The sequence below is a fragment of the Chionomys nivalis genome, chromosome 4, assembly GCF_950005125.1.
Source record: "Chionomys nivalis chromosome 4, mChiNiv1.1, whole genome shotgun sequence".
In the NCBI taxonomy this organism is placed as follows: domain Eukaryota; kingdom Metazoa; phylum Chordata; class Mammalia; order Rodentia; family Cricetidae; genus Chionomys; species Chionomys nivalis.
Genome location: NC_080089.1, coordinates 39,811,300 through 39,836,525, shown reverse-complemented (window position 1 = coordinate 39,836,525; position 25,226 = coordinate 39,811,300). Strand labels below are relative to the sequence as shown.

The 25,226-nt window shown below is 49.0% G+C and overlaps 1 protein-coding gene across 1 annotated transcript in view; it reads left to right on the top strand.

The window, feature by feature from the left end:
* The window catches only part of Ubash3b (ubiquitin associated and SH3 domain containing B), a 149,114-nt gene that overhangs the window by 88,274 nt on the left and 35,614 nt on the right, over positions 1-25,226 (top strand). The window contains exons 2-4 of the mRNA XM_057767702.1: positions 18,630-18,683; positions 19,394-19,580; positions 22,522-22,720. Of these exons, the coding sequence (XP_057623685.1) occupies positions 18,630-18,683; positions 19,394-19,580; positions 22,522-22,720 (440 nt within the window). The remainder of the gene's footprint in view (positions 1-18,629; positions 18,684-19,393; positions 19,581-22,521; positions 22,721-25,226) is intronic.

Below are 25,226 nucleotides of genomic sequence, written 5' to 3'. Positions count from 1 at the left end.
GCTCATACCTCTACCTCATTCTGAAAATGGCAGTCCTGCCTCCAGGAATCTCATTGAGAGCTGTTCCTTCCCATTTTATAATCTTCTCTAGGCTGGGATTAAAGGTGTGCACCACTGGGATTAAAGGAATGCACTGCCAGGTTCCTATGGCAACTAGAGTGGCTACTGGGTGTGTGTTACCACTGCCTGGTCTTTAAGGCTGACCAGTAGGGCTGTTTTACTCTCTGATCTTCAGGCAAGCTTTATTCATTAAAATACAAATGAAATACCACTGCACACATACACACACACACACACACACACTATTGACTCCTAAAATAAGAACATATGTATCTTTGTCCACACTTGTATTACATTATGTATGTTGTACTGAAAGACTCTGTGGATGCTATATACTGAGTATTTCTTTTTGGGAAGTGATAGGGGCATAGATGCAAAACCCTTATGAATGGGACAAGTGAACTAGAACAAGTGACTTAGCCGTTCAGGGTTCTGGGTGTAGAGTACTTGACTGTCGTGTACACTTGACTGTCGTGATTGAGTCCTGTACTATGATAGGTGAATGTTTAGAGTATGCGCCTTCGCTCCCCTTCCATCACCCTGGAAGAGAACCACATCAGACCCCAGTCAGGCTGGCCCTGACCTTAGACTTTCAGACTCTATGACTGTGGAGCATAAATTTCTGTTCTTTATCAGCCACCTCGGGCAGCAGTACACAGTTATCACAGCCTAAACCAGGAGAGTATGTATCTATCAGATCTAGATAACCAAAGCCATGCAGTATTAGACAAATGTGCTGTTTGGTCTCTGTCCATAATATAAAATTCATAAGTACCGCCTGGTCCCTGCTTCTTGCTCCACTGAGGCATCCAGAGAGGAAGGCTTATACAGTAGAAAGGCTCTGAGCAGTCAGAAGCCCAGTAGAAAAGTAAGATTCGTTAGGAACCTCTCCTTTGTACAAGGCTTCCTTGAGGGTCCCCAGTCTTCAGAAAGCACTGGTCTGTTTACTGTACCCCAGGGTTTGAGGTCCCTGCATCTCTGAGCTCTGGAAGCTGAGGCCCAAAAGAGGGAAGACTTGATAGGGGGAGGGGAGCGTGGAGTTAGGCCAAGCAGACTAATGTCTACCTGGAGAGTTTGGGGCCCTTCTCACTTCCTGGTGGGTTTGGTAAGTCCCCACTCAGAAATACCAAGTACTCCCATAGAGGAGGAAACAGTAAATCATTTCAGGAAGCAGTGCCTGGCCTCCCTGAGCTGCTGAGCAGTTACGACAGACCAGTTAGAATTTCCTAGGATTTGGGCTACAGTGTGGACCTTGTGAGCCCCTGCAGAGAACTACCTTGCCAAAAGATCCTGTCCAAGAATATCCCAAAGAAGGCATAACCCTAACCAGGCAAAACAGAAGACGACGTAGTGGTGGTGGCCGGCAGTCTGTCTGGGAGACAGCACAGACTCCATGCTGTCTCTGAGCTTGTGCCTCTTGCCTACACTCCACACAGACGAGTAGATGTTACAAGCTTTAGTTTGCACAGGCAGGGATGAGGCTCCAGAGGGTAGAGATCTGTCTGGGTATGAAGCTCACATCGTCACGGCTCAGCTCCCTCCTCCTGAGGTCCCACTCTGTCAACCCTTGGTCTAGAAAGACCCACATTGAGTTCTCACTGGTGCTAGGGATGGGGTGAGTCGTGCTCTTGACGGGAGGTGTTGGGGCAGCAGTTTTCGTAAGTTCTAGGATCTATATCCCCTATGTCCTGCATGCAATTCCACATTCTTGTGTTGATACCAGCCAGACATCACTCAGTGTTCTTTTGATGCCTACTGTCCTCCGTCTGAAAGGCTGGATGTTTTCATTTTCTCTTACTGAGCCTTAAAGATCGGCAGCTCCGAACACACTGTGTTCTTTCATAGCGTCTGCAGGACACTGTGAGTCCGGAACTGCTTGGCTAGTGTCTCTGCGCTTAACGTTTCTTTTCACGGGGTGTTCTCACCTGGAAGCCCGTGCAGGAGCCTTCTCCAAGCTGCTTCTACTGCTGGCAGAATTCATTTCCCTTTCCCTGTGGGACCGAGGAAGGAGCCCAGCCTCTTGGCTTATGTTGGCTGTAAGCCACTTGCAAGTCCTGGAGGCCACCTAGAGCCTGCCATGTGCTTCGCCCTATAGGCAGTTCCTACTCTGGAGCTAGCAGGAGAGTGAGTTGCTTAGTCTTCTGTGTGGATGCTAGCGGAGTCACAGAAGCGGCAGCTGTCACCGCTGTCACATTCTGCTGGGTAAGAGTGTGTCATGGCCTCACCTAGACTCAAACAGATGGCGTTACACAAAGGGGTGAGAGTGCCAAAAGACAGGCGGACAAAGGTGTCACTTCAGCGTGTTTGCCACACTGGTGAAGAATACCTGTAACATCCTGACAGAGGCCACATTTTAACACTGTCGCCTCCTGTGTGTCACATACTCTGCCAGCTGTTGAAGCTACAAAGAAAACCGGAAATGGCCTCTGCCTCAGATAGTTCACAGTTCTTTCAGGAGGCCAGGGGAGATGATTTATGGGTGCTGGGGATGCAGGTACCCAGAGAAGTCAGGACACTTCATAGATTTGCTGAACCACAGGTGGAGTGTTTAGGGATGAGAAGGGACCAGCCAAGTGAGCAAAGGTGAATCTCAGCCAATAGAAGAGGCCAGAGCTAGGAAGCAGAAAGGTCGAGAGTGGACAGAAGAGGCACACGACGGAGCGGGAGGTCAGGGGAAAGAGGGAGGTGCTGGTTTGGGCTCCACATACTGGAGTAAGGAGGTCAGCCTTGATGTGTAGCATAAAGGGAGACTGCATTGAATCCTGGGTGGTAGCAGGGGTCTTATCTATAATACTTCTGTATTATAGAATTTTGTATGTTGTACTGGTCATAAGTCTGCTGTAAAAAGTCTTGCCATACCCCAAGGTTGTTTTGCCCTTTGGCTAGATGGGCTTCCATCTCTATGGATGCCTCTTGAAGTATGTGACCGGCGGAGTGAGATTTGGTTGCACCATGGCACTCTTCTCTGTTAGAGTTTGTGGTTAAAAAGTTTCCCATCTTCTTCAGGGTGTCAGCTAGCAGCACTGAGGTGGCAGAAGTTGGCTTCTCTGCAGAGACATCTCCAAGGTCATGATAGAAACATCCTCCTGGGAAGCCTTAGAGAAATTATCCAAACCCAGATTCGCTTTTCACATACTCATAAGAGCGATGACAGATCACATGGATTGATCCTCGATCCTTTGCTCTCTTCTCATTAAAAAAAAACTGTGTATGTATGTGTGTGCATGCTCCTGTGTGTACATATGTATGTGTGGACCACATGCACGTGTGTGGAGGCTAGAGACAGCCTCAGGAATCATCTTCCGAAAGAATGTTCATCTCCTTTGAGACAGAGTCTCTCATTGGCCTGAAGTTCACCGATTAGGTTAGCTGAATCTGCCTATCTCCTCTTCCCCATCTCTGGGACCACAGATACATGCACCACACACTGCATTTTCCTGTGGATTCTGGAGACTGAAGTCACAAGCATGCTTGGAAGGCGAGCACTGTCCCGATGAAGCACTGTGCCATGAAGCCCTTCTGTATCTTCTTTACCTACAGATTTTTAGCACGTAGGAGGTGATGCCTATTGAATCACAAATGGCTTATGAATTAAATGAGTTGATGGAAGAGGGGCTGATGAGGTTCCATGGCTAGCTGAGGAGCTCTTGGCAATTGATAACTACTGGGGGATGGGGAGTCATTTTTCTTCGGGCTTATGGCTCCTGGCAAGTTGCCCATGCTCCAATGGATGGTTCTGCATGCACGCCCATACAGACAGCAATAACTGGATTCTGTGGGGGTTTTGTTTGTTTTGGTTTTGGTTTTTTTTTTTGAGACAGGGTTTCTCTGTGTTGTTTTGGAACCTGTCCTGAAACTCGCTCTGTAAACCAAGCTGACCTCGAACTCACAGAATCCACCTACCTCTGCCTCCCGAGTGCTGAGATTAAAGGTGTGCGCCACCACCGCCCGACTTCAGTGGTTTATTTTCAAAAGGAGATTATATGATGAGGAGGAGGAAGAGGAAAAAAGAGATGAAAGAAAGGGGACAGTGGGAGAAGGGATTTGAGTTGAATATGATCAAGATATATGAATACATAAAGTTGTCAAAGAATAAATATATTTTTTAAAAAGGAAGGAGAGAGAAAAGACTAAAAATTGCATGAAGCAACGCCTGTACATTGTATAACAGACACTCCACTAGCACTAACTCCTCCCCTTTCTTATACCTGCTTGTGGCTTAGGATGGTCTCCCTAAGTGCAGAAGCCATGTATTCATGGTCCTTAACACAGCATCTGGTGACCGAATTCGGCCCAATACTTGCTTGTCAGGGGATGTTTGGATGAATGAATGGTCAGACAAGTGAGGGAGTGTTAAAGCAACGCCATTGTGTCTGGTAGAAAGTCCATTTTCGGGCATGGTTTACTTTGCACTGCCATATCGAGAAACAGAGCACTTGCTGGTCCCGACCTCCATCACTGGAGGACTCTGCAGTGGCACGGCCTCCTCTTTTCATCTGTGTGACCCAGCCAAGTTATACCATCTCCTTAAGCCTCACTTCTACTGGTTCAGTGAAAACTTATAGAGTTCCAGGCCCGGAGGCGGAGGAAAGGTTTGATGTGACTGTTTACTGGGAAATGGTCTGTATAGTACCTGCCCCCCCTCCACCGTGAGCTCCACAGCGTAACTGAAAGTGACTAACCCATAGGCGTCCTAGGAAGACAACCAGGACTAGTCTAGTCTGTGGCCTCTGACCCAGCCCAGCTGTGAGTCACAGTCTCTTCAGCAGCTCTGGGATGAAACCATTTCAGGAGGATTTACCCCCATCCCCGCGGAAGTATTTTTAGCTGATTCTAGTGGTTAGAGAATGAGGAGGTAGGGATGGGAGGAGAAGAGAAGTCAGTGTCTGTTGTCATCTGCAACCTGAAATGACCCCGGTTCATCTGTTCCTCCAGGGTCTGGCAGTCCCTCCTTTGGTGGTGTGGGATGGCGGGGTGGGGGGGGCTTCTCTCTGCTTGCAATCCCAGCTGCCATAACCCTCTCTCACTTGGACTGTGAGCTCCAGCCATACCTTAGACCCCACACAGGAAGGAGTGGGTTCTAATCTTGCCTTTTTCCTTGAGCTAATGAGTAGTTCTTGGTATGTCTGTTCACCTCCCTGTTGCCTTCCTTTGTATGAAATTATGAACTTATAATGGCCGGCTGCTCTGGAACTATGGGACTTTTAGGAAGACCCCAGAAGTGATTATGGAACTGTTGCTAACACAGTTTTGACCTCACCCCAGTGTTGGGGTGACATGATCCCTGGATCTGTCCTTTTCCTGCCTGAGGGGTTCTTTGCATCTTCCCTCAGAGCCACTACCCAGGGCTGCCAGCCTGAATTATTCTGGGGACTTTCTGTGATTCCGCATTCAGCCCCCCACCCCCATTCTCCCCAGCACCCTATGGGGACAGGACAGTCTTTATTATTCAGGGAACATTTCCCTCCCAGATCAGCTTGGCTGTCCTCTGTAGGGTTGGTATGACTCTCGGAACAGACACAGTTCCTCCGGGATAGCCTGGTCTCCATGATGTTCTATAGAACCTGAAATAAAACCACCTTTACTGATGAGACTTCAGAGATAGACACCTTAAATGTGACCTTGAGCCCAGGGGCTGGTTAAAAAGTAACCTACATCTTATACTCAGAATCCTCTCCACAGAAAAGCATGGGAAAGCCTGCAGAAATAGCCAGTCCCTATAGCGAACAGAGCCATAGAGTGGGAACTGTGACCTTATATTATTGGGAATGGCAATATCTGTCGGCTCATTCCTGGATCATGGCGCCTCTGGCTTCCTTGGCGCAAGACAGAAGTTGCTTCTGAGCCGCAGGTTCCCCGGGGGATAGATAATACTGGTTTAACTTGTGCAATGGACTGAACTTAGAAACCCTCATCCTCTTTCTAAGAAGCTATTCTGGTGAGCAGTGTGACATCACTCCACAGTGTGATAAGTAAGGACCCTGTAAGGTGGACTGTAGTGACTGGAGATCCGAGGTGTGTATGCACGCATGCGTGCAGCGTGACTGCACATGTAGAAGCCACGGGCCAACACCAGGCATCTTCCTCTGTCAAATCTATCCTTAGTCTTGGATATATAGACTCTTGCTGAACCTGAAATTCACAGATCAGATCACCTAGCTGGCCAGAATCATCCTGTCTCTGCCACCCTGTGCTGGGACAGGAGACACTTGTCACACTGCCTGCCTTTTATGTGGGTGCGTGGGGTTCAAACAGGGATCCCATGCTTGTGTAGCAGTCCCTTTACCCACTGAACATCTCCCAAGTCCCCCCATGCCTCTCTTTAGAACTGTCCTTGGCCACACCCCCACCTGCAGTGCTGTCCTGGATGATAGAGAGGGTGGGCCATGTTACTGTCCCCTGTCCTTAAGTCACTCACAGCCTCTCAGTGACTCTTCCCTTTTCTCCTGGATCTTAAATGCCACACCAGGCCATAGCACCCTTCCTCCTCTCAGTAGGCTTTCTGTCATGTTTTCCAGCACCATTTGGTTTCCACCGTGGCCCCTTGCCTTGGGCTATCTAGAAAGCTTTTTCTTTCTTGCCAAATCTGAAACACTCTCAAGACCTTTCCAGAAGTTATAGATAGTTTCAGCCGAGAAGGAATCTGGGTCACTGAGCACCCGACCTTGAAATGCTTCTCTTAGCATGGAACTTCCCTTTATCCTTGGAAAACTGTGAAGATTGATGGGCTAATAGGCACAGGCGTTGTGTGCAGATGTTATTTTTGTTCAGTGTCTAATATATGCAAGACACCACACTAAGCTCTTCAAACGCATTACCTGATCTTAACCGTGAGCCTTCCTGAAGAAGTGGGCAGGGTTACCCCCACTTAAGAAATTCAGAAATTGAGTCTTGGGGAGAAGTAACTTGCCTACTGTCGTCTTCCAGCTAGGAAGAATTCAGTTCCCAGTAACGAGCCCTATTTACACAACAGACAAGCACACCTGTGCCTGTGTACGACCCCACCCCCATCATGTGGGGGGAAAGGCATTGCTGGAGAAACCTAAAAGCGTGGGGAAGTGCGGTTGTGACATTGCCACCCATGGGCCAATGGCTGCTTTCCCAATTGCAAACCACTGCCTCCCTGCAGCAGAGGCCACACAGCTCCCGGCTCTTTTTAGCAAGAACAAGGCCTCCCATCTGGGCTGCTGGGTTCTACCACATAAACATCCTGGAAACCTAAACATTTTTTCCTGCTAACCACCCCCTGAGAAGGCTGCCTGGTGGAGGACTTGTGGACAGAGAAGCCTCACCTCTCTGGAATTCTCTAAGGAGGGCCTGCATATGCATACCTAATTCCGCAAATAGCTCATCTTTTTTCTTTCGCTGATGAGGTTTATTAAAAAGTTCAGTGCATTTTCCTCCCCATCAGCTGGCCTCATAGGTAACCACCAAAGGCTTGCCATTGCATTATTAGATCCAGTCAGGCCATTACCCCGGGCTGACTGAAAGAGCTCTCCGCTGGGAGCCTGACTCTGACATAGGCCGTCAGGATCAATACATCTTCTTCCATTAGGTGCATTTCCTCTGCCGGAAATGGGTCTGCCCATTACAGTTGATGCTTATTGACAGGCCTCTCTCCTGGCCTCTCAAAGCCCCCTAGGGAAACCCCACAGGGACATGAGCCAAGACTTGGGGATGAGCTTGTATGGTTGAGCTACCTCTGTTCTTAGTGAGTAGCTGGACTCCCTTGTGTGAATGTGATAAAAATGAACGTTTTTATTGTGTAGGAAAGAGAGACCAGGTACAGAAGGGCAGGATCAGTTTGAGAATAGTGAGTTCACGAGGTTGGACTCACGGACAGACTTTCTGATTGCATATGCCATTGGACAGCCAGGAAATGGCCCTCCTAATAGAAAAGACGATCCCCTCAGAAGTCAAGGAAAGGGTAGGTACAGTGACGGCAAGCTCCCTGCAGGCAAGCGGTCACCATCACTTAGGTGACTGGGGGGACCTCAAAATACCTTGAAAACATCATTCTTTTCTTTGTCAACCTTCCTGTGGGCTTGTTCCTCTCTCTCTCTCTCTCTCTCTCTCTCTCTCTCTCTCTCTCTCTCTCTCACACACACACACACACACACATACACACCTTCTCTTTCTCACCTTCTCTCTCTCTCTCTCTCTCTCTCTCTCTCTCTCTCTCTCTCTCTCTCTCTCTCTCTCTCTCTCACACACACACACACACATTTGAAAGCATCAGAATTAAACACCAGACTGGGAAATGGCCCTTTGGGGAAAGGACACTTGCAAATCAGTGCTGGTTGCTGGTGCTTTCCTTCGCAACAGAAATAACGTGCCAGTCCCTGAACTTCCCCGGGTGGCCTTGCTAACTCCACTGCTGCCCGTTCTTGGCGGGCATAGCTGTTAGCTGGTCATCAGCTGCTGCCTCCCGCTCCTTTGACCTCTGACTGCCACCCGAAGAAGAGGCTGGCTCTCTAGAGTTCTTACTGTAGCTGGTAGGTAACAGATGTCTCAGTCGATGGGCAGTGATGCTGAGAGACCCTGAGCCTGGGAGGTCAGGGGTGATGAGGTCAGGGGTTACATAAAAGCTGGTTGCTCTGGGAGCATCCTGGGTCTGGCTGTTGAAGTGCCTGCAGTCATCTTGGCTGTGTGGTTTACATCCATCTTCCCATTCCCACATTCATGTGCTCTGCCCAGCCTTGGAGCCATCCTAAGACAAAAGAAGAGAGGGGAAGCGGGCTGGTTGTGGTTTGTGGTGGGATTGAGCCTTCGTTAAGAGTACAGTCCAAAAGAAATGAATATGAAGCAAAAGCAATCAATTCTCATAAGGGAGATGGGGAAAGAGGGGGAAGAGGAAGGGGAAAGAGACAAAGGGGGACAGAGTGGGGGAGACACAGAGAAAGAGAGACAGAGAGGACACAGAGACAGAGACAATGAATAGTTCCAGGGTACTACTCCCCTTTAGATAAGCAGGGTTTTTTGTTTTGTTTTGTTTTGCTTTGTGTTTTGTGTTTTTTGTGTGTGTGTGTGTGTGTGTGTAGTCATAAAAACCTTTTTAAAGAAATATTTACTTATTTTATTTTTTGTTTATTTTTGTATGCTTGAGTGTTTTTACCTGCATTACATATGTGCACCATGTGTGTGCCTGGTCCCCAGGAAGGCTAGAAGAAGGCACTAGATCCCCTGGAACTGGAGTTACAGATGGTTGTGAGCCACCATGTGGGTTCTGAGACCTCTGGTCCCAGATCCTCTGCAAGAGTAACAAGTGCTAGAGACTGCTGGGCCATCTCTCCAGCCCCTCAGATGTCTTTGTCATGCCCATTGTTCCTACTGAGAAGAGGCTTGGTTGTGCTCACAGTTTTGACAGGGAGAAGGGAGAGCCTTGGCTGATGCTGTAAGGTAACCGCCCAGCTTAGGCCCAGAGAAACTGACTCTAAAGTTCCCCATGTCGTCACCCTCTTTGTGGCCAAGCTCCATGGAACCAGGAATACAGCTGGAGTCTGGAGCAGGTCTAAACAAGCTTGGGCTAATGAGAAGTTCTTCGATCACTTTTCCATGAGTCTACAAAGAGATCAGAACTAATAACACACCAGCCAAGACCCTTCCCCAGGTTGGGCCTCAGGTCACCCATACCAGTGAGTGGGGCTCCTGCTTTGACCTGAAGGTGCCAGCTCAGGCAAGTCCTTTGGGTAGGTGACAGGAAGGGGAGAGTTGCCGAGGCTACTTGATTAAACTGTGCAATTCCAGTCTCAGGGGGTGTCGATCACATGCCTTAATCTGTAAAACCTAAAACCTAACAGACGCGAAAATTCCAACTTTTTGTTTTTGGGTTTTTTGTTGTTGTTTTTGTTTGTCTGTTTGTTTGTTTTTCTTTTTTGAGACAGGGTTTCTCTGTAGCTTTGAAGCCTGTCCTGGAACTAGCTTTTGTAGACCAGGCTGGCCTTGAACTCACAGAACTCTGCCTGCCTCAGCCTCTTGAGTGCTGGGATTAAAGGTATGTGCCATCACTGCCCAGCAAATTCTAACTTTCTTAAGCTTTGACATGATACTCAAAATTTGGGAGTTTTGGAACATTTTGGATTGCAAATGATTTGATTAGGGACCTTTAATCCCAGCACTCGGGGAGGGAAGATCTTTGAGTTCAAGGCCAGCCTGGTCTCCACAGTCAGTTCCAGGACAGCCTGTCCCGAAGGAAAAAGATAGAGATGCTTGGTAACCCAATAGGCCAGAAAAGATATTAGGGCAGAGTCCTGAAAGGCCATCGTAACTCCGCACAACCTTTCACCCCTTTTATCTGTGTAAGGGAATGACAAATGACAAGCGCTAACTGGCAGCCTACTGATTTGCATCCAGAAAAGGCCAGGGATTAGGGAAGTTTCGGGTAAACCAACGCTGGGCTGCTAGTTTCAATGATTAACAACAGGAATGTGTGCTCAGCTGGGCAGGGGCAGTTCCTAGCAAAACAGAGCCATGAGCACAGCAGGAACCCAGCCATGTTTGTGAAAAGAACCACCCCCCCAAACCGAAAAACACCTCTGAAATCTGGCAGTTTGCGATAAGGGATTCTTCAACCTGTGTTTTTGGAAGAGTGACCATTTTGTTCTTGCGGCGAGTTGTACCTTGCAAGAGGAAGTTTAACAGACTAAACGTGTCTGTTAATTCACTGACCACTGTGGCAACCACTGCCTGATCTAGATTATTCCATTGCAGCTGGCTGAGCAGCTACAGTTTCCACTCGTAGGCTTTGCCTCTACCGTACAGATCACAAGTAAGCCTCCCCAGTGGCCACTCCCACATCTTCAAATCCTGGCTCTGTCCACCAGGCTGCCCTTGGGTAAGGATTGTGGTGTTAATACATTCATCTGGACATCCCTTGGTTTGTGTGTATGTATGTGTGTGTACATACATGTAGGTGTGTGTTTGTAGATATACAGAATATGTATACACACATGTGAGGTCAACCTCACGTGTCGTTTCATAGGAGCCATCCGTCTTGTTTATTGAGACAGTGCCTCTGATTGGCCTGGAACTCACTAAGTAGGCTAGGCAGGCTGCCCAGGGAATCCCAAGGTTTGAGCTGTCTGTGTTCCACAGCTCTGGGATGACAGGCAGCACTATGGCTGTCCTTTTGGGGGTTTTGGTTGCTTGCTTGCTTGTTGTTGTTGTTGTTTTGGTAAGATTAATTTATTACATATACAGTGTGTTCCACTTGCATGTCTGCCTGCAGGCCAGAAGAGGGCGCCAGATCTCATTACGAATGGTTGTGAGCCACCATGTGGTTGCTGGGAATTGAACTCAGGACCTCTGGAAGAACAGTCAGTGTCCTTAACCTCTGAGCCATCTCTCCAGTCCTGTTTGTTTGCTTTTAACGTTGATTCTAGGGTTCTACTTTGAGCTTTTACATTCACGATACAAGTACTAACTACACTACCACCCAAACTCCTCACTTAGCAGCCTACAAGGCAACCAAGCTCAGCTGTCATCGTCACCCCCTCAGACATCATCATCTGCTCAGCACGTTACAGCAACTAAGACTTCGTCTGACGTATGAAGGTTCCTGTCTTGAGCCCCCAGTGTGGCTGGTGAGCTTCGGGATAGCAATGGTCCCTTCACTGTGCCGGGACAACTCCCTCTCTCCATATCAGGAGGGGCAGACAACCTGTAGTTTGTCAGGAGGTTGTAATGGTGCTCAGTGCCTGGTATGCAATGTCTTTCCCACTTCCTCAATCCTGCTTTTCTACCAGAAAGAGAAAAAAAATTGGAAGGTCAGCCCGAGTCTTCTGCTCTCAAGGTGACTGTCAGCCTCAGGCACAATGCTGAGCTGCCCCGGGTCCTGCACAGATGCTCAGCTCAGCCCACAGTTCCTCCATGCCCCTGACATTTCTACCTAAAAGCCACCTCCAAAATAAAAAGGTTTCCTTGTGGCTGTGAGTTTGCCTTGTATGCACAAAGCCCTGGATTCCAGGCCCAGTACCCCACAAATGGATTCCCATGGCCATGTGGTAGCTCATAACTATCAGTAACTCCAGTTCCTGGGCATCCGATTCCTTCTTCTGGCCTCTGTGGTCACCAGGCACACATATGGTACACCTATATACATGCAGGCAGAAAACCTATACAGACATACATAAAAGCTGCTTGATGGCACATCCTAAACTCTCACCATCAGGAAGGACAGGCCAAGAGCATCATAAGTTCAAAGTCATCCTTGGCTGCACAGTTAGTTTTAGACCAGCCTGGGCTAAGTGAGGCCCCGTCCTCAGAAAAGCCATTGTTTCGCACAGACGATGCTCTGAAAGTATCTCTCCATTGTCCCTTAGAGCATCAGGGGCTTCACTGTATGTCTGAACTCTCCTGAGAAACAGAAGTGACTCCACCTATGTTTGCCCAGAATGGCATAGGCTGTTAAACTGATTTTGAGCAAGAGTCATCTGATTAATTGGTCCATATTTTAATTCAATTAAATGTGTTAGGTGTGAAAAAAAACTTAACAATTGCTATCCTGCAGGTTGAGAATTTTTCTTTTACATCTCAGAGTTTATATTAAATATTTCTAAAATGTACGGTTGTCTTGGCAACATGGAGAAGAGATATAATTAATTTAATTCTGGTTATATAGGGCATTTTATCCACTAGGAGGATTCTGCACTTGCCCTTGTGTCTTCTCTTTTCTTTTGAACAGACAACTGGAGCACAAAGCATGGGGGGTGGGGCAGGGGCTGAGACTGTATTTCTGTCTGAGAGCTACTCAGAGTGGTCGAAGGTACAGCAGGGAAAAGCGTCTCTAAGCCCCACATCTGAAATCCAAAAGGCTCCAAACAAATTATGCACCCCTCTGAGTACCATGATGCTTTGTGTCTTCAATCATTTTGCATTTCAGGTGCATTTCAGCTTTTTGGTGCTCAACCGTTAGTCTATGCAAGTACCCTCAAAGCCAAAATGCTACAAAATCGGAAGCACTTCTGGTCCCCCTGCATTTTGGATAAGGGTGACTTAGTCTGCAGTTGAGAAGTTCAGTGAATTCGTTTTGTGTTCACTGAATCAAGGTTTTACTCTTTTGAGGGAATGCGTTCTGCATATTTCCTGCTGGTGTTTACTATCGGTGTCAGGCAGCTGAGTCATAAGCCCTACCTCTGAAGGCATGACTTACCACAGGGCCTCAGGGCTGGGCCAACCTGTCTCCTGTGTTAGGGGTGTGTTCAGTGTTTATTAACCTTCATTGTCACTCAGTTAACAGCAGAAGATCGTCCCTGGACAGGAAATTAGATGTCAGTTGTAACTCAAAAGACAGACAGAAGCTGGGCGGTGGTGGCGCACGCCTTTAATCCCAGCACTTGGGAGGCAGAGGCAGGCGGATCTCTGTGAGTTCGAGACCAGTCTGGTCTACAAGAGCTAGTTCCAGGACAGGCTCCAAAACCACACAGAAACCCTGTCTCGAAAAACCAAAAAAAAAAAAAAAAAAGACAGAGAGAAGTCACAGGGAAACTGAGAAGCAAAGGTTCAGGTACTAGATATCTAACAGCAAACTCCACAGCCTCTCTGTTCGTGACCCCTGGCCTGGCTATCAGCTTAGAATACACCCTGAACTCCTGGCCTGTCATCCTTGCCCCAAAACTGTCAGAATTCTGTCCTGTGTTCTCCCTCAGAGCTGTCTCCACCGTGGCTTCAGCGTTTAACGTCTTGCAATGGCAAGACAGCTTTGCTAAGCATCTCAAACACCCTTTCCGGCACCCGTACCTTTGGACATCCTGCTGACTTATCTATGAGGCCTCTACGGAACTCAGACTGCTTAGGGCACTGATGGGAAACAGGATCTATTAAGCACTGCACGATTCTCTGGCCTCTGCTGCTGTCTGCTGTCACTTCCTGGTGGTTCTTTGTTTGGTCCTCACTCAGTCTTATAGCAACTGTCAGAATTCCAGCTGCACCGAGATGAAGGCTGAGGGAACATGGTACAGCCGATGCTCAAAGTGTTGCTGCCTTGAGCTGGCAGCTTGTGTGGCGTCCAGTGAATGAAGACCATCGCTGTTTTCCTCAAAGCACGTTAAAACTGCACCCCCCCCCCCGCATCTCTGCGTTTAATATGCTATCCTAGGGTAGCCTGAGTCCGTGACTCCCCACTGTAGAGGCAGACTCCCCCTTATCTGAGCTCCTTGGCACAGTGCCCTCCTCAGCCACAGCCGTTCATGTTCCCCTCCAAGAAACCATTTGTGGGTCCTCTTCTTTTGTTTGGTTTTTGCTTTTGTTTTTCTTTTTGCACGTCTCTCGCTGTGTGAACCGTCTGCCAGCAAGGCCATTGCTTTCTTCCTCTGCACATCCTGCAGGCCCTGATAGGTGTTCCGTTCAAGGGACCTGAACTAGCAGGAGGGTCTCAGCCCATGACACCCTGCAGAGCCAGGGTAGCAACTGAGGGGTTCCATGCACAGGGCAAGAAAATAGGGGATCCCAGTCAAGTCCCAGTGATTAAGCTGCTTGAGCTTGTGGCGAACATGGTACCCAAGGGTGGGAGAAGATTACAGCTTCCCTCAAAACACCCAAGATCTCTCATGGTTGCGTTTCCAGCTTAGCATGGTGCCTTCGCAGCCGTTCTCAGCCTGTAGATGGAATATCAGATGTGCTGCATCATCGATATTTACATCATGATTCGTAACAGTAGCAAAACTGCAGTGATGGAGTAGCAACGAAGTAATTTTATGAGCATCTGTGTTAGGGTCACAGCGCTAGGAAGGTTGAGAACCATTGGCTCGGAGTAATGTGGAGTATGTAGTCTGGGAGGGACTTGAGAGCAGGGTACCTTGTGCTGTCTGGAAAAGACACCAGCCTGGTTAGGCCAAGGAAACCAGAGGCTGTGGGCCCTGAAAGATGCCCACCAATCAGAAGGCAGCACTGCAGACCTTTGGCTTGGCTTCCTCTTTCATTTGATTCCCTGCAGAGTTCTGGGCAGGGGTGGGGGATTTGGAGGGATGGGGGACAACAGAAAGGAATAAGGGAAGAGCCTAGGAGAAAGAGAAGGACTGAGGTGAGGAAGGAAGGGGAAAGAAGGGAGACAAACGCTGTCACAAGCAAACCAGTGGGACAGGTACTTTGTGAACCTCCTTCTAAAGCATGACCTTGGGGCATAACCTCCACACCCAAAGATGTGAAGCTCCTGGGAGCTGGGAGCAGCAGAAGGACTCTGTGTAGAAGAAGGGCTCCCAGCAGAGCAGACCACAGGTGTCTGGTGTGACAGTACTGGTTCCTCCCAGTGACTAGGGCCTTCACAGTGGCCTGTTTGACCTGTCCCATCAGCCTTTGCTTCTGTGTCACCTGAGTTCATCTCTTTCCTTAGTAGTCAGAGACTTGGTGCTGTCTTTCATAGTCAGCTACAACCGAATGCTAGATGTCAGTTAGGACAGAATGGACCATGTGACAGAATGTCAGGAGCTCACAGCTTGTCCCACTTACTGATCTCAGGTGAGGCCATCCTACAGCAGTGAGTGCCCCAGCTGAGCTCGAGGGTGGGACTGGACGCTCCAGGCTGAAGGGGAGGCTCTCTCTCTGCTGAGGTCTCAGCCCTCTGCAGCCCCTGAGTTGCTCTGAGGGGAACAGATGCTTGGCTGTACTCGGCACACTCCCACTTGCCCTTGGCGCTGGCCCCAGGGGGTGGGCCATGGGGGTGGCGCTCTATGGCAACTCGCTCTGCGGCTGAGCAGAGCTGGAAGTCTTCTGCCAGTGTTCCCTGTCTGTCTGTTCTGTGGGCAGAGTTCTGGGAACAGGCTCAATCCGCATTGTAACCAGCTTGCTTTGGGCCTCTAGGCTCCGTAGGAATGGGGTTTTCCCTTCCTAGGGAATTTTACTCCTCTGCTTCAGGCATATAAATACTTTCTAGAAACCTTTAGAAATACATTTAAGAACCGGTGGGTAAAGGTGTTCACTACGAAGCCTGACAACTTGAGTTTAATCCCTTATGGAAGGAAAGCACCAAGCCCTGCGAATTGTCTTCGGAGGGGGAGCTGGAGAGGTAGCTGGGCAGGTAAAAGCATTTGCTGCCCTCCCAGAGGACTAGAATGCTTCTTAGTTTCTACGTTGGCTCACAGTCATCCATAACTCCAGTTCTGTGGGATCCAATGCAGTCTTCCGATCTCTGCAGGTACCAGGCGTGAACGTAGTACATATACATGCATGCAGATAAAACATACACATGAAATAAAAATAAATCTAAAACAGAAAGGTTATAAAAGGTTCAACACATATTTCTTCTAGAAAATTCTCTCTCGTGGCCCACGGCCCTTTGTGCTGTAGCCAGCACAGCTGACCCTCACTAGAGGGGGTGTGTTAAATTTGATACCTTCCACAGAATGAAATCCTTCCCTCTCGTCTCCCCCAGAAAGAACTGTTGGGGTTTCCTTAACCTTTCTCGCGGACTTATCACACTCAAACCTTCCATTATCTCCCTCCACTCTTTCCCTTTGAACCTTCTCCAAAACAAGCCTTTTAAGTTAGGGAGACCGTAACTTAATTAGATCTCTCATTTCCAGAGGATTCTCGTGGCTCCTCCAAAGAAATAAATTAAATTTCAGTGAGATATATTTCATGGGGGGGGGGAGGGTGCAAGAAAAAGAAATTGGATGCTTTATATAAATAGCACATTGTCTGGGTGAAAATGAGTTTTCCTTATTCTGATTGTTTTGGGGACAATGAGTCCTTTGGGGGACATTAAATCCTTTCGAGTTTCTAGCCTTCGGCTCCCCACAACTGGTGGGGTTTTGTGTATAGGTGGCTTCTCTACCTAAAATAGGGAGGCAGGGGTCTCGGCCTGGGGAGTACCTTTCAAAGGTGGAGAGGGTGAGAGGCTGCCAGCCTTTTGACCAGCTTCCTTTCTCGGGGACTTCCTCTTAGTGAGTAGGCCTGTCTTTCACAGTGCTCATCCAGGTAGCTGACCACAGGTGAGCCAGGATGGGAGAAAAGCCAGGCCTGACTTAGCTCTCAGCTGGTAACAGAATTCTAGGCCCTGTGCTCTGCAGGGAGGATGCTTTGGAAAGAGATTTCTCCACTTCTCTCCACTGGAGCTTCCCTTGGTAGACTGAAGAAACTGGGCTCTCAAAGGATGTCTCAGGCCCCTCCCAGCCTGACCCAGAGACTCTCCCAGTACTCGTGGTCCTAAGTGGTCCACGGAGGGGTCACGAGAAAAAGGAAGACCCGGGTGCTGCAGGCGAACAGGAGGATACCCAGAAAGAGTGAGAGTTCCATTGGATTCCTTCCCTTCTTTCGAGGACCCCAAGTCAGTGGGGAATAAAAATGATGGCTTATTGATGGCTCCTTTTGAAAGTGACTGGCCACCTGTGATGTGTCAGCATTGCCCAAGGCTCCATGTACATCAGTCAGCTCACATTCCATGAGAGTAGAGGCACTGGGTGTCTTCCGCCATGGCAGCCACCACTCTCTTCCCCCAGGAGTCAACATCCTCCAGTTCACAACGCCCCTCTTTGGAGCGGTCATTTGACTCTGTGTGTTGTTGTGGTTCTCAGGTTTTCCCTCCATTGCTATTGAGAGATCTCACCATGTAGCCCTGGATAGCCTGGAATTCACTATGAAGACCAAGCTGACTTCTGCTTTCCCCAGTGCTGAATCGAAGATGTGCACCACTGTACCCAGCCCCCTCCATTCCTCTTGTCCCCAGTGTGATCAGATAGTTAGTTTAAAGCTCCTGTCTTCCTGCCTGCTTGGCTGAATTCCATGGGGACAGGGACCATGTAAATCTCGTTCCCAGCACCCAGAAGGGTGCTGATGAAACAGTTAGGAGTGAGTAGCAACTTATAAGCCTGTGTGCATGAATCCATGGGAGCGTGGGTCAGCACCAAAGCCGGCTCTGAACCCAGAAACCTGTGGCTCTGACAGACCTGGCCTTGTGGTGCTCCTGAAAAGCTTGTGTGCAGAGCTTCACTCCTGTGAGTCTCCTGTAGATGCTAGCCCACCATCAGGAGGGCCGTGAGCAGTCTCTCCAGAAGTAACCAATGGTATTCCGCCGTCTCTATTTCACCCAATATCATTGGTCCCCAAAGATGTCTGTAAAATTGGAGGTGATGGATCCACCTGGGTGGTTGGGGGAAGGAAAAGGAGGAAGTGAGTTTATTCAAGTGTCCTTTTTAGCGTTTAGCTCCACCTCTCCGGGTCCATAGGCTCCGCCTCCTCACCTATCCCTCAAGGACTGTGAGTAAGACTCCTCTCTGTAGAGGGGGATCTAGGTCATTGGAAACGAGTGGGTGAAAATCGAGGAGGAGAAGTGCAGACATGACAACTTTTAGGGAAGCGAAAATAAAACCCTAATGTGGAAACCGAAAATAGACGGTATGGGATATCAGGCAGCATGCAAATCCGATGCTAACTGCGTGGAAATTAATGACGAGCCCTAACTTCCATCTGCCTTCCTGTGACCCTTGGGGAGCCCCTGCCGCAGGCATCTTTCCTATGCCACCTAGCAGTGCTGGGAACACAGCTCTGATGTCGCCCCCTGCCCACTCCACCCCAGTGAGAGAAGCTGAGAGGAAGGCTAAAAATACCAACAATAGTTATTTGATTTCTCTCTGCAGACAAAAAGCTCTGGCATCCACAGGAGGAAGAAGCGTTCAAGCAGCATGTGACTGGTTGGTATGAGATAAATAAATTGAGAAAATAGCGTGTAATTAACTCTGAGTGTCTGTGAGGAGTGCGGCTGTGCGATCTTTTTCTAATGGACCCTTCCAGGAGGGGGATGAGCCCAATGTGACAGGCCCGTTTGTCAAGCCGCCTGCCTCCTCTGCCCTGGCCCCAGGGTGTGTGTATCTCCTTGGATCTGTTTAAAGGCTTTCAGAATCCTCCCAGATAGAGGCTCACATTATCTAAGCCCTGCCAGTCTCTTCAAGATTCACTATCCGTGTGTGGAGGCCAGGCTGGTCAATTAGAAAGCTGTCCTACTTACTCGTTTGCCAGGATGTCACTCCCACGAGAAGCCCACAGGCTACCTTCCTGGAGCTGCCTTTTGCTTTGGAGGCCCAGGAGCTGAAGGAAAAACACTCTGTGGGGCCGGGATTTGGAGTTAACCCAAGGATGCTTCCTGGAGAGCAGCTTTGGGTTTTTTTTTTTTTTTTTAAGGGAGTTGTGGGATGAGGAAGCAGTACCACTTGCTGGAGAACAGAAGTCTCTCTTCATCTGAGAGTTGTTTGGGAGTGTAAGCTTCGAAGGGTGGATCTTTCCAGCACAAATGGAAATCCTTGTCCGTGTAGACCTGGGGGCGGGAAGCGTGGAGAGGGATGGGCCTGCCTTTTCTGATCAAGGCACTGCTCTCCAGTGAGGCTTTCTTGGCTCTCTCTCACAGGTTGTTCTCCCATGTTGGTGACCCCTTCCTGGATGACCCCCTGCCGCGAGAGTATGTCCTCTACCTCCGCCCAACTGGTCCATTAGCCCAGAAGCTTTCTGACTTCTGGCAGCAGTCCAAGCAGATCTGTGGGAAGAACAAGGCTCACAACATCTTCCCCCATATCACCCTCTGCCAGTTCTTCATGGTGAGCTTCATTGCATCTCTCCCTCCTCGCACCCCCGCCCCCAGTGTCCCAGACAGCCCCGGGGACCTGGACTGAAGCTAGGGGCTGTTCAAGAAGACTAAGGAAATGTTCAAGAGCTCTCAGCACTGGATGGACCCCCCAGGGGTCAGTGTAGTCCGTAGTGAGGGCCTCACTCCAGTTGCTCACTCCTGACATCTTCTGAGGCCTGGAGTGTCTGGGTTTAGTGCGTCAGGACAGCCACGCGCTTCCACAACCTGAAGGACAAGCCTGAGCCATTGTGGGTGACACTCTGGCCTGGCACCTGAACAGCCATTGACGTAATTTCATACATGCTTTCTGTCTACTCGGTCCACTCTGAGGATAGGAGTCACAGTCTCTCTCTCTCTCTCTCTCTCTCTCTCTCTCTCTCTCTCTCTCTCTCTCTCTCTCTCTCTGTGTGTGTGTGTGTGTGTGTGTGTGTGTTGTTTCTCAGAAGCCATCCATCCACCTTGTAATCTAATCTGGAACTCATTAAGGGGTCTAGCCTGGCTGGCCGGCCAGTAAATCCCAGAGCTTCTCCTGTCTCCGCCTCCCTGATGCTGGGATTACAGCCCATGCTGCCCCACCCGGCTTTTTTATGTGGTTCTGACAGTGGAAGTCCACCTCCTCGGCAGGTACTCCTCATGAGCTCTTTTTCCTTTCTCTTGTTTTGAGACAGAGTCTCATGTAGCGCAGCTTCAAACTTGCAGCCTTACTGCGGAGGATGACCTGAAACACTTGATCTTTGGATTCCTGATCCTCCTGCCTCAGTCTCCCAAGTGCTGTGATTACAGGCATGTGACACTGTGGCTGGTCAACTCTCAGAGCAGGGAGGGGAAGAAATGGGGGGGGGGGCACAAGATAAGTGGGTTACAGACAAGAAAAGTCTCTCCACCTATGCGGACAGCACCACAGGGTCATACTAGAGGTTTCTAGAGACTGAAAGATAACCCTCGCCGGCCACAGTTCCTCATCCACACTCTGTCTGTGGAGAAGCTTATTTAGGGGCTAAATCAATCCTCCGTCCCATGAAGTCTGAAGTACATGTCATTTGCTTCCACTCTCATGGAAATGGGGTTGACCTACCCATGTGTGTTCCACATGAAACAGGATGGTAGCCTTTTCAGAATACATTTTGCTTTGTTTTTTTTTTCCGAACGTAGTCTCCGTTCCTGTGTGTCTCAGGTAGAAGACATGTTCCTAACCCCTTGTCTCTAGCAGCTCACTCTGAGAATTAAATCAACTGTCACTTCCTCTTAGTCATGGAAGGATCTTGCAGAAAAGCATTCAGAGTTTTAGAGACTCATTCTTTCTCCCAGCCCTCCAAAGAGGGTAGGTGGATGACATCACCGCTCCCCAGACTTAATCTTCCCTTTTCCCCACGATCGTGGAAGTGGAGGTGGAGACAGCAATTGTCTAAGGAGCAGCGGAAAGAGCGCTGGAGGCTGTGTTCCTGTGTCTTTGCTTGTTGCCCCCCCTCCCCACTGTCACACACACTTCTCCTCCGCCTTTGACTCTCAGGCATCTCCCTCTGTCTACCTCTGCCTTACTCCCTTGCAAAAGGGTCTCTTGCTGATCTGGAACTCACTTGGGGACAGGGAAAGTAGGCTGGTTGGGTAGCCAGCTATCAGGCTCTGGGTAGCTCAGCCTCCCTGTGTTGGGCTTATGAGCATCTCCAGCATGCCTGACTTTTAATGTGGGTCCTGGGGATTTGAACTCAGGTCCTCATGTTTGCAGAGTAAGTGCTCTTTCACACTGGGTTGTTTCCCTAGCTCTGTCTCGTTTTTTTTTTTTTAAGGTCAGGGGTCAGGGTCTCAGGTATGCCAGGCTAACCTAGAACTCAATATAGCTGAGGATGACCTTACACTATTCTTCCCTTCCTCGGTGCTGGGTTTTCAGATGTGACCTCAATATCCAGTTTATTCCCCGCCCCCACCCAATTTTAAGCTATTGGAGGTGGACTCCTCAGTGTTTCCAATACCAGGCAAGCACTCTACCAACTAAGCTATGTGTTCTGCTCTAACCTCTAGGGGTTTTTATACATTTTATGTTTATAGGTGTTTTGCCTACGTGTATGTCTCTGCACTGCTTTCATGCCTGGTGCACACAGAGGCCAGAGTAGGGTGTTGGATTCCCTGGACCTGGCATTATAGACCGTTGTGAACCACCATGTGGGTGCTGGGACCCGAATGTAGGTCCTCTTCAAGAGCAACAAGTACTCTTAACCTCTGAGCCATCTCTCCAGGCCCAAGAACTTTTTATTTACTTAATAGATTAGAGCATATAACATGAATTTTGAATATATGTCTTCATTATAGAATGTTGGTTGAGCTAGTCCTATATACATTACCCGTCATTGTTGTTTATTTGTTGTAAGAACTTGACTAGCTCCTGCCTTCTTCTTCGTGTTTTCCTTTGGGTTCTGTGGATTGAGTTCAGGACCTCTCGCATACTAGGAAAGAACTCTCAACACTGCAGTCTATTTCCAACCCTAAAAATCTACCTTTTAGCAATTTTCTAATACATATCACACTGTTTCTAACTTTTGTTACCATGCTTCTATTTACCCTCTGAAATTGTGTTTCCTTTAACAGACATCTCAACGCCAACCCTAGCTTTCCTTTTCTGATTAACCAATCAGATGCCATTCTGGCAAGGTTCCCAGGAGCCACTGTAGAGCAAGGGGAGAGGGCAGAGATGTCATGATACATCCCTTAGCTTCATTTCCCCAAGGATAATAATCAGTGTCTAGATCACTGAGAGTCTGCAGCTCTTCCCTCCCTGGTGGACAGTGGTGCCAGTTAAGTTATCATATGATCGGCCTCAGCTCTCTGGGGGCAGACAGAGTGCTCAGTGCCAAGGGGCAGCGGCAGGCTTCTCTCTGTCCTGGGCTGTAACGAAGCATGTTTGTTTTCATCCCTAGTGCGAGGACAGCAAGGTGGATGCGCTGGGAGAAGCCCTGCAGACTACTGTCAGCCGTTGGAAGTGTAAATTCTCTGCCCCGCTGCCCCTGGAGCTCTACACCTCCTCCAACTTCATCGGGCTCTTCGTCAAGGAAGACAGCGCAGAGGTCCTCAAGAAGTTCGCTGCCGACTTTGCTGCAGAGGCCGCATCCAAAACAGGTAAACGCCCATGTTTATCTGCATCATCCTGGATCCCAAGGTCAGAGGTCAAAAAGGCAGGCATGGGAATGGTTGTGTGGCAGTCACCCTACAAAGAGGAAAGGATTTATTGTGGCTCACGGTCCCACAGTTCTCAACCGGTGGTGGTTGGCGCCTGGGTTGGTGTCACGGTAGGGATACGTAGAAGGAGACCAGAAAGCAGTGTGCAGTAAGCACAAGGGGCTGGAGTCCCAATGTCCTCTTCGAAGGCACATCCCCAATAACCTAAGTTCTCCCTGCAGGCTCCACCTCTTAGAGATTACACCTCATCCCATAGTACCACAGGTTGGTGACCAAGCCTCCCACATATGACATATGGGGACTTTTATGATCAGATGGTAACTTCTGCAGAGGAGAAGGGCTGGAGTCGGGGGCTGGAGGGATCAGGTGGAAATGGACCCATGTGGCAAAGCACGCCAGGCATCCCTTGTGACATGTCACACTTCTTTCTGTCCTGCTGACCTACTGAGGAGCCTGCCCGTGGCTTGTGTCCTGGCTCCCAGGGACTTAACTGTTCCCACTGAACTATAAGTGTAGCCCTTTGTAGCATCTCCGTCTCCTACAGCCAGATCTAAGAGAGCCTGTTCTCATCCTCTGTGCTTCCTACCCTTGCATGCTTTTATCTGGGTCTGACCACTCATTCCGCAGCACAGGGCACAGTGGAGCAGAGACGCTTTCTAGTAGATCGTGGAAAAAGTCCTCAAGTTGAAGAGTGTTAGCTCAGAGGATTAGTTTACTGTACAGTTTATTTTGAGATAGGGTCTCATGTAGCCCGGGCTGGCCTCAAACTTGATGCATAGCTAAGGCTGGGCCGTGCATCTCCAATCCTGTGCCTGGCTCCTGGGTGCTGGGATTCCGGCTGTGTACCACCACATCTGGATTTCCCCGGTCCTGGGGATAGAATCCAGGGTTTCGTGCATAGGCTCTGAATTGAGCTAAGCTACATCCCCAGCCCCTGAGTCCAAGTGCTGCATAAAAAGCTGGGGGACACCCCCAGCCCCCCAACCACACATTTAGGAATGACTGGAGACAGGAAGACCCACTCCAAGCCCCAGAACTTACTTACTCCTTTGTCTCCTAGCTTTCAGCAGTATTTATATTGCTTGTGTGGCGTTTCTTCGGAGAAGCCCCCACATTGAGCTTGGGCCCGAGGAAGAGTGTAATCAGAAGCCAGGGTCACAGTACATGTACTCTTCAAAGGACTGTGGATCCTTAAGACACTGGCTGTGGTTTGGGACCCCCTTCTGAGAGCCCCTTTCTCCCACGGACTGGCCTTGGGTTTACTAGAGTCAAGGGAGAGATGGAACATTTCAAAGAGATAGACTAACCAAGAGATAATCTCCCCCATTGTCCTTAAGGACTTATTTTTATTTGAAATCCCCACTAGCTCTTATCAGCCCACTATATCACTGCAAGAACTAACACAAGCCCCATATTCCTTTTACATGAGAAGAGCAGGACTGTGGCCGAGTCTTACGGCGCATATGGAATAAGAGACAGTCAAAGAGCTTGTTCTCCCGTGTAGGAAAGAGACTGCTAGTCCCTCTCCTCTTCCTGAGAATCTACTGTCACTAAGAACTTGGTGTCACGGCTCTGTCCCTGTGGTGCCCCCTGGTGGTGATCTGCAGAACTGCACGGCCCTGACCCAGCTGGTCTAGCTTTGTGGAAAGTAGGTCATTATGTCTTTGCCCTAGAACTAATGCCTGTGTAGTTGAGAATTACTGGTTCACCCAGATTCCTCCAACGAGTATATTTAGTGTCGCTCTTCATTCTGGGTGGCTCGGGAAGGCTCAGCCGTGTACTGAGCTCATTTCATCAGCAAGTACTGAAGACCCAGAGTGTGGGTAGCGAAAACACGAACACCTGTCCCATGGACTCACGCCACAGAAACACCCTGGAGTATAATGGAAAAGGCCCAAACCCAGAAGATCGGCTTCCTCTGTTATACCCCTTCATTTCTTCCAATTCCTTAATTTCTTTGTTGCATTTTCTTCATTGTTCTACCTGGGAAGTAGACAGTTCTTGCTCGTGTAACATACAAAGAGGAGATCAAACACATGGCTCCTGTTAGTAAATTTGTTCTGCTTTATTTTTAGCATCTTAGAATAATGGTATACATACTTCAAATGGTCCCAACCCAGAGCAGTGTCACCCCGAGGGGACATTTGCCAATGTGAGGACTGCTTTGGGTTGCTGTGACAATGGGGATGCCCCAGGCATGCAGTGGGTAGAAGCGGGGGAGGCTGCCACACTCTATAACAGCTCCCTACAAAGAACTGTTCACATAAGTGTTGTTAGGGAGCCTACTTTATACTGCGAGTGTCTCTGCCCTCCTCATTTTTCCACCACATTCCCAGAATCCGGAACACTTGATCCCAGACGAAGACAGTCACACCGTTACAAAACCTGCTTTGTATTTCCACATCAATCATGTTGGCCCTTTAAGTCCCCGTTTTTCTTCGTCTGA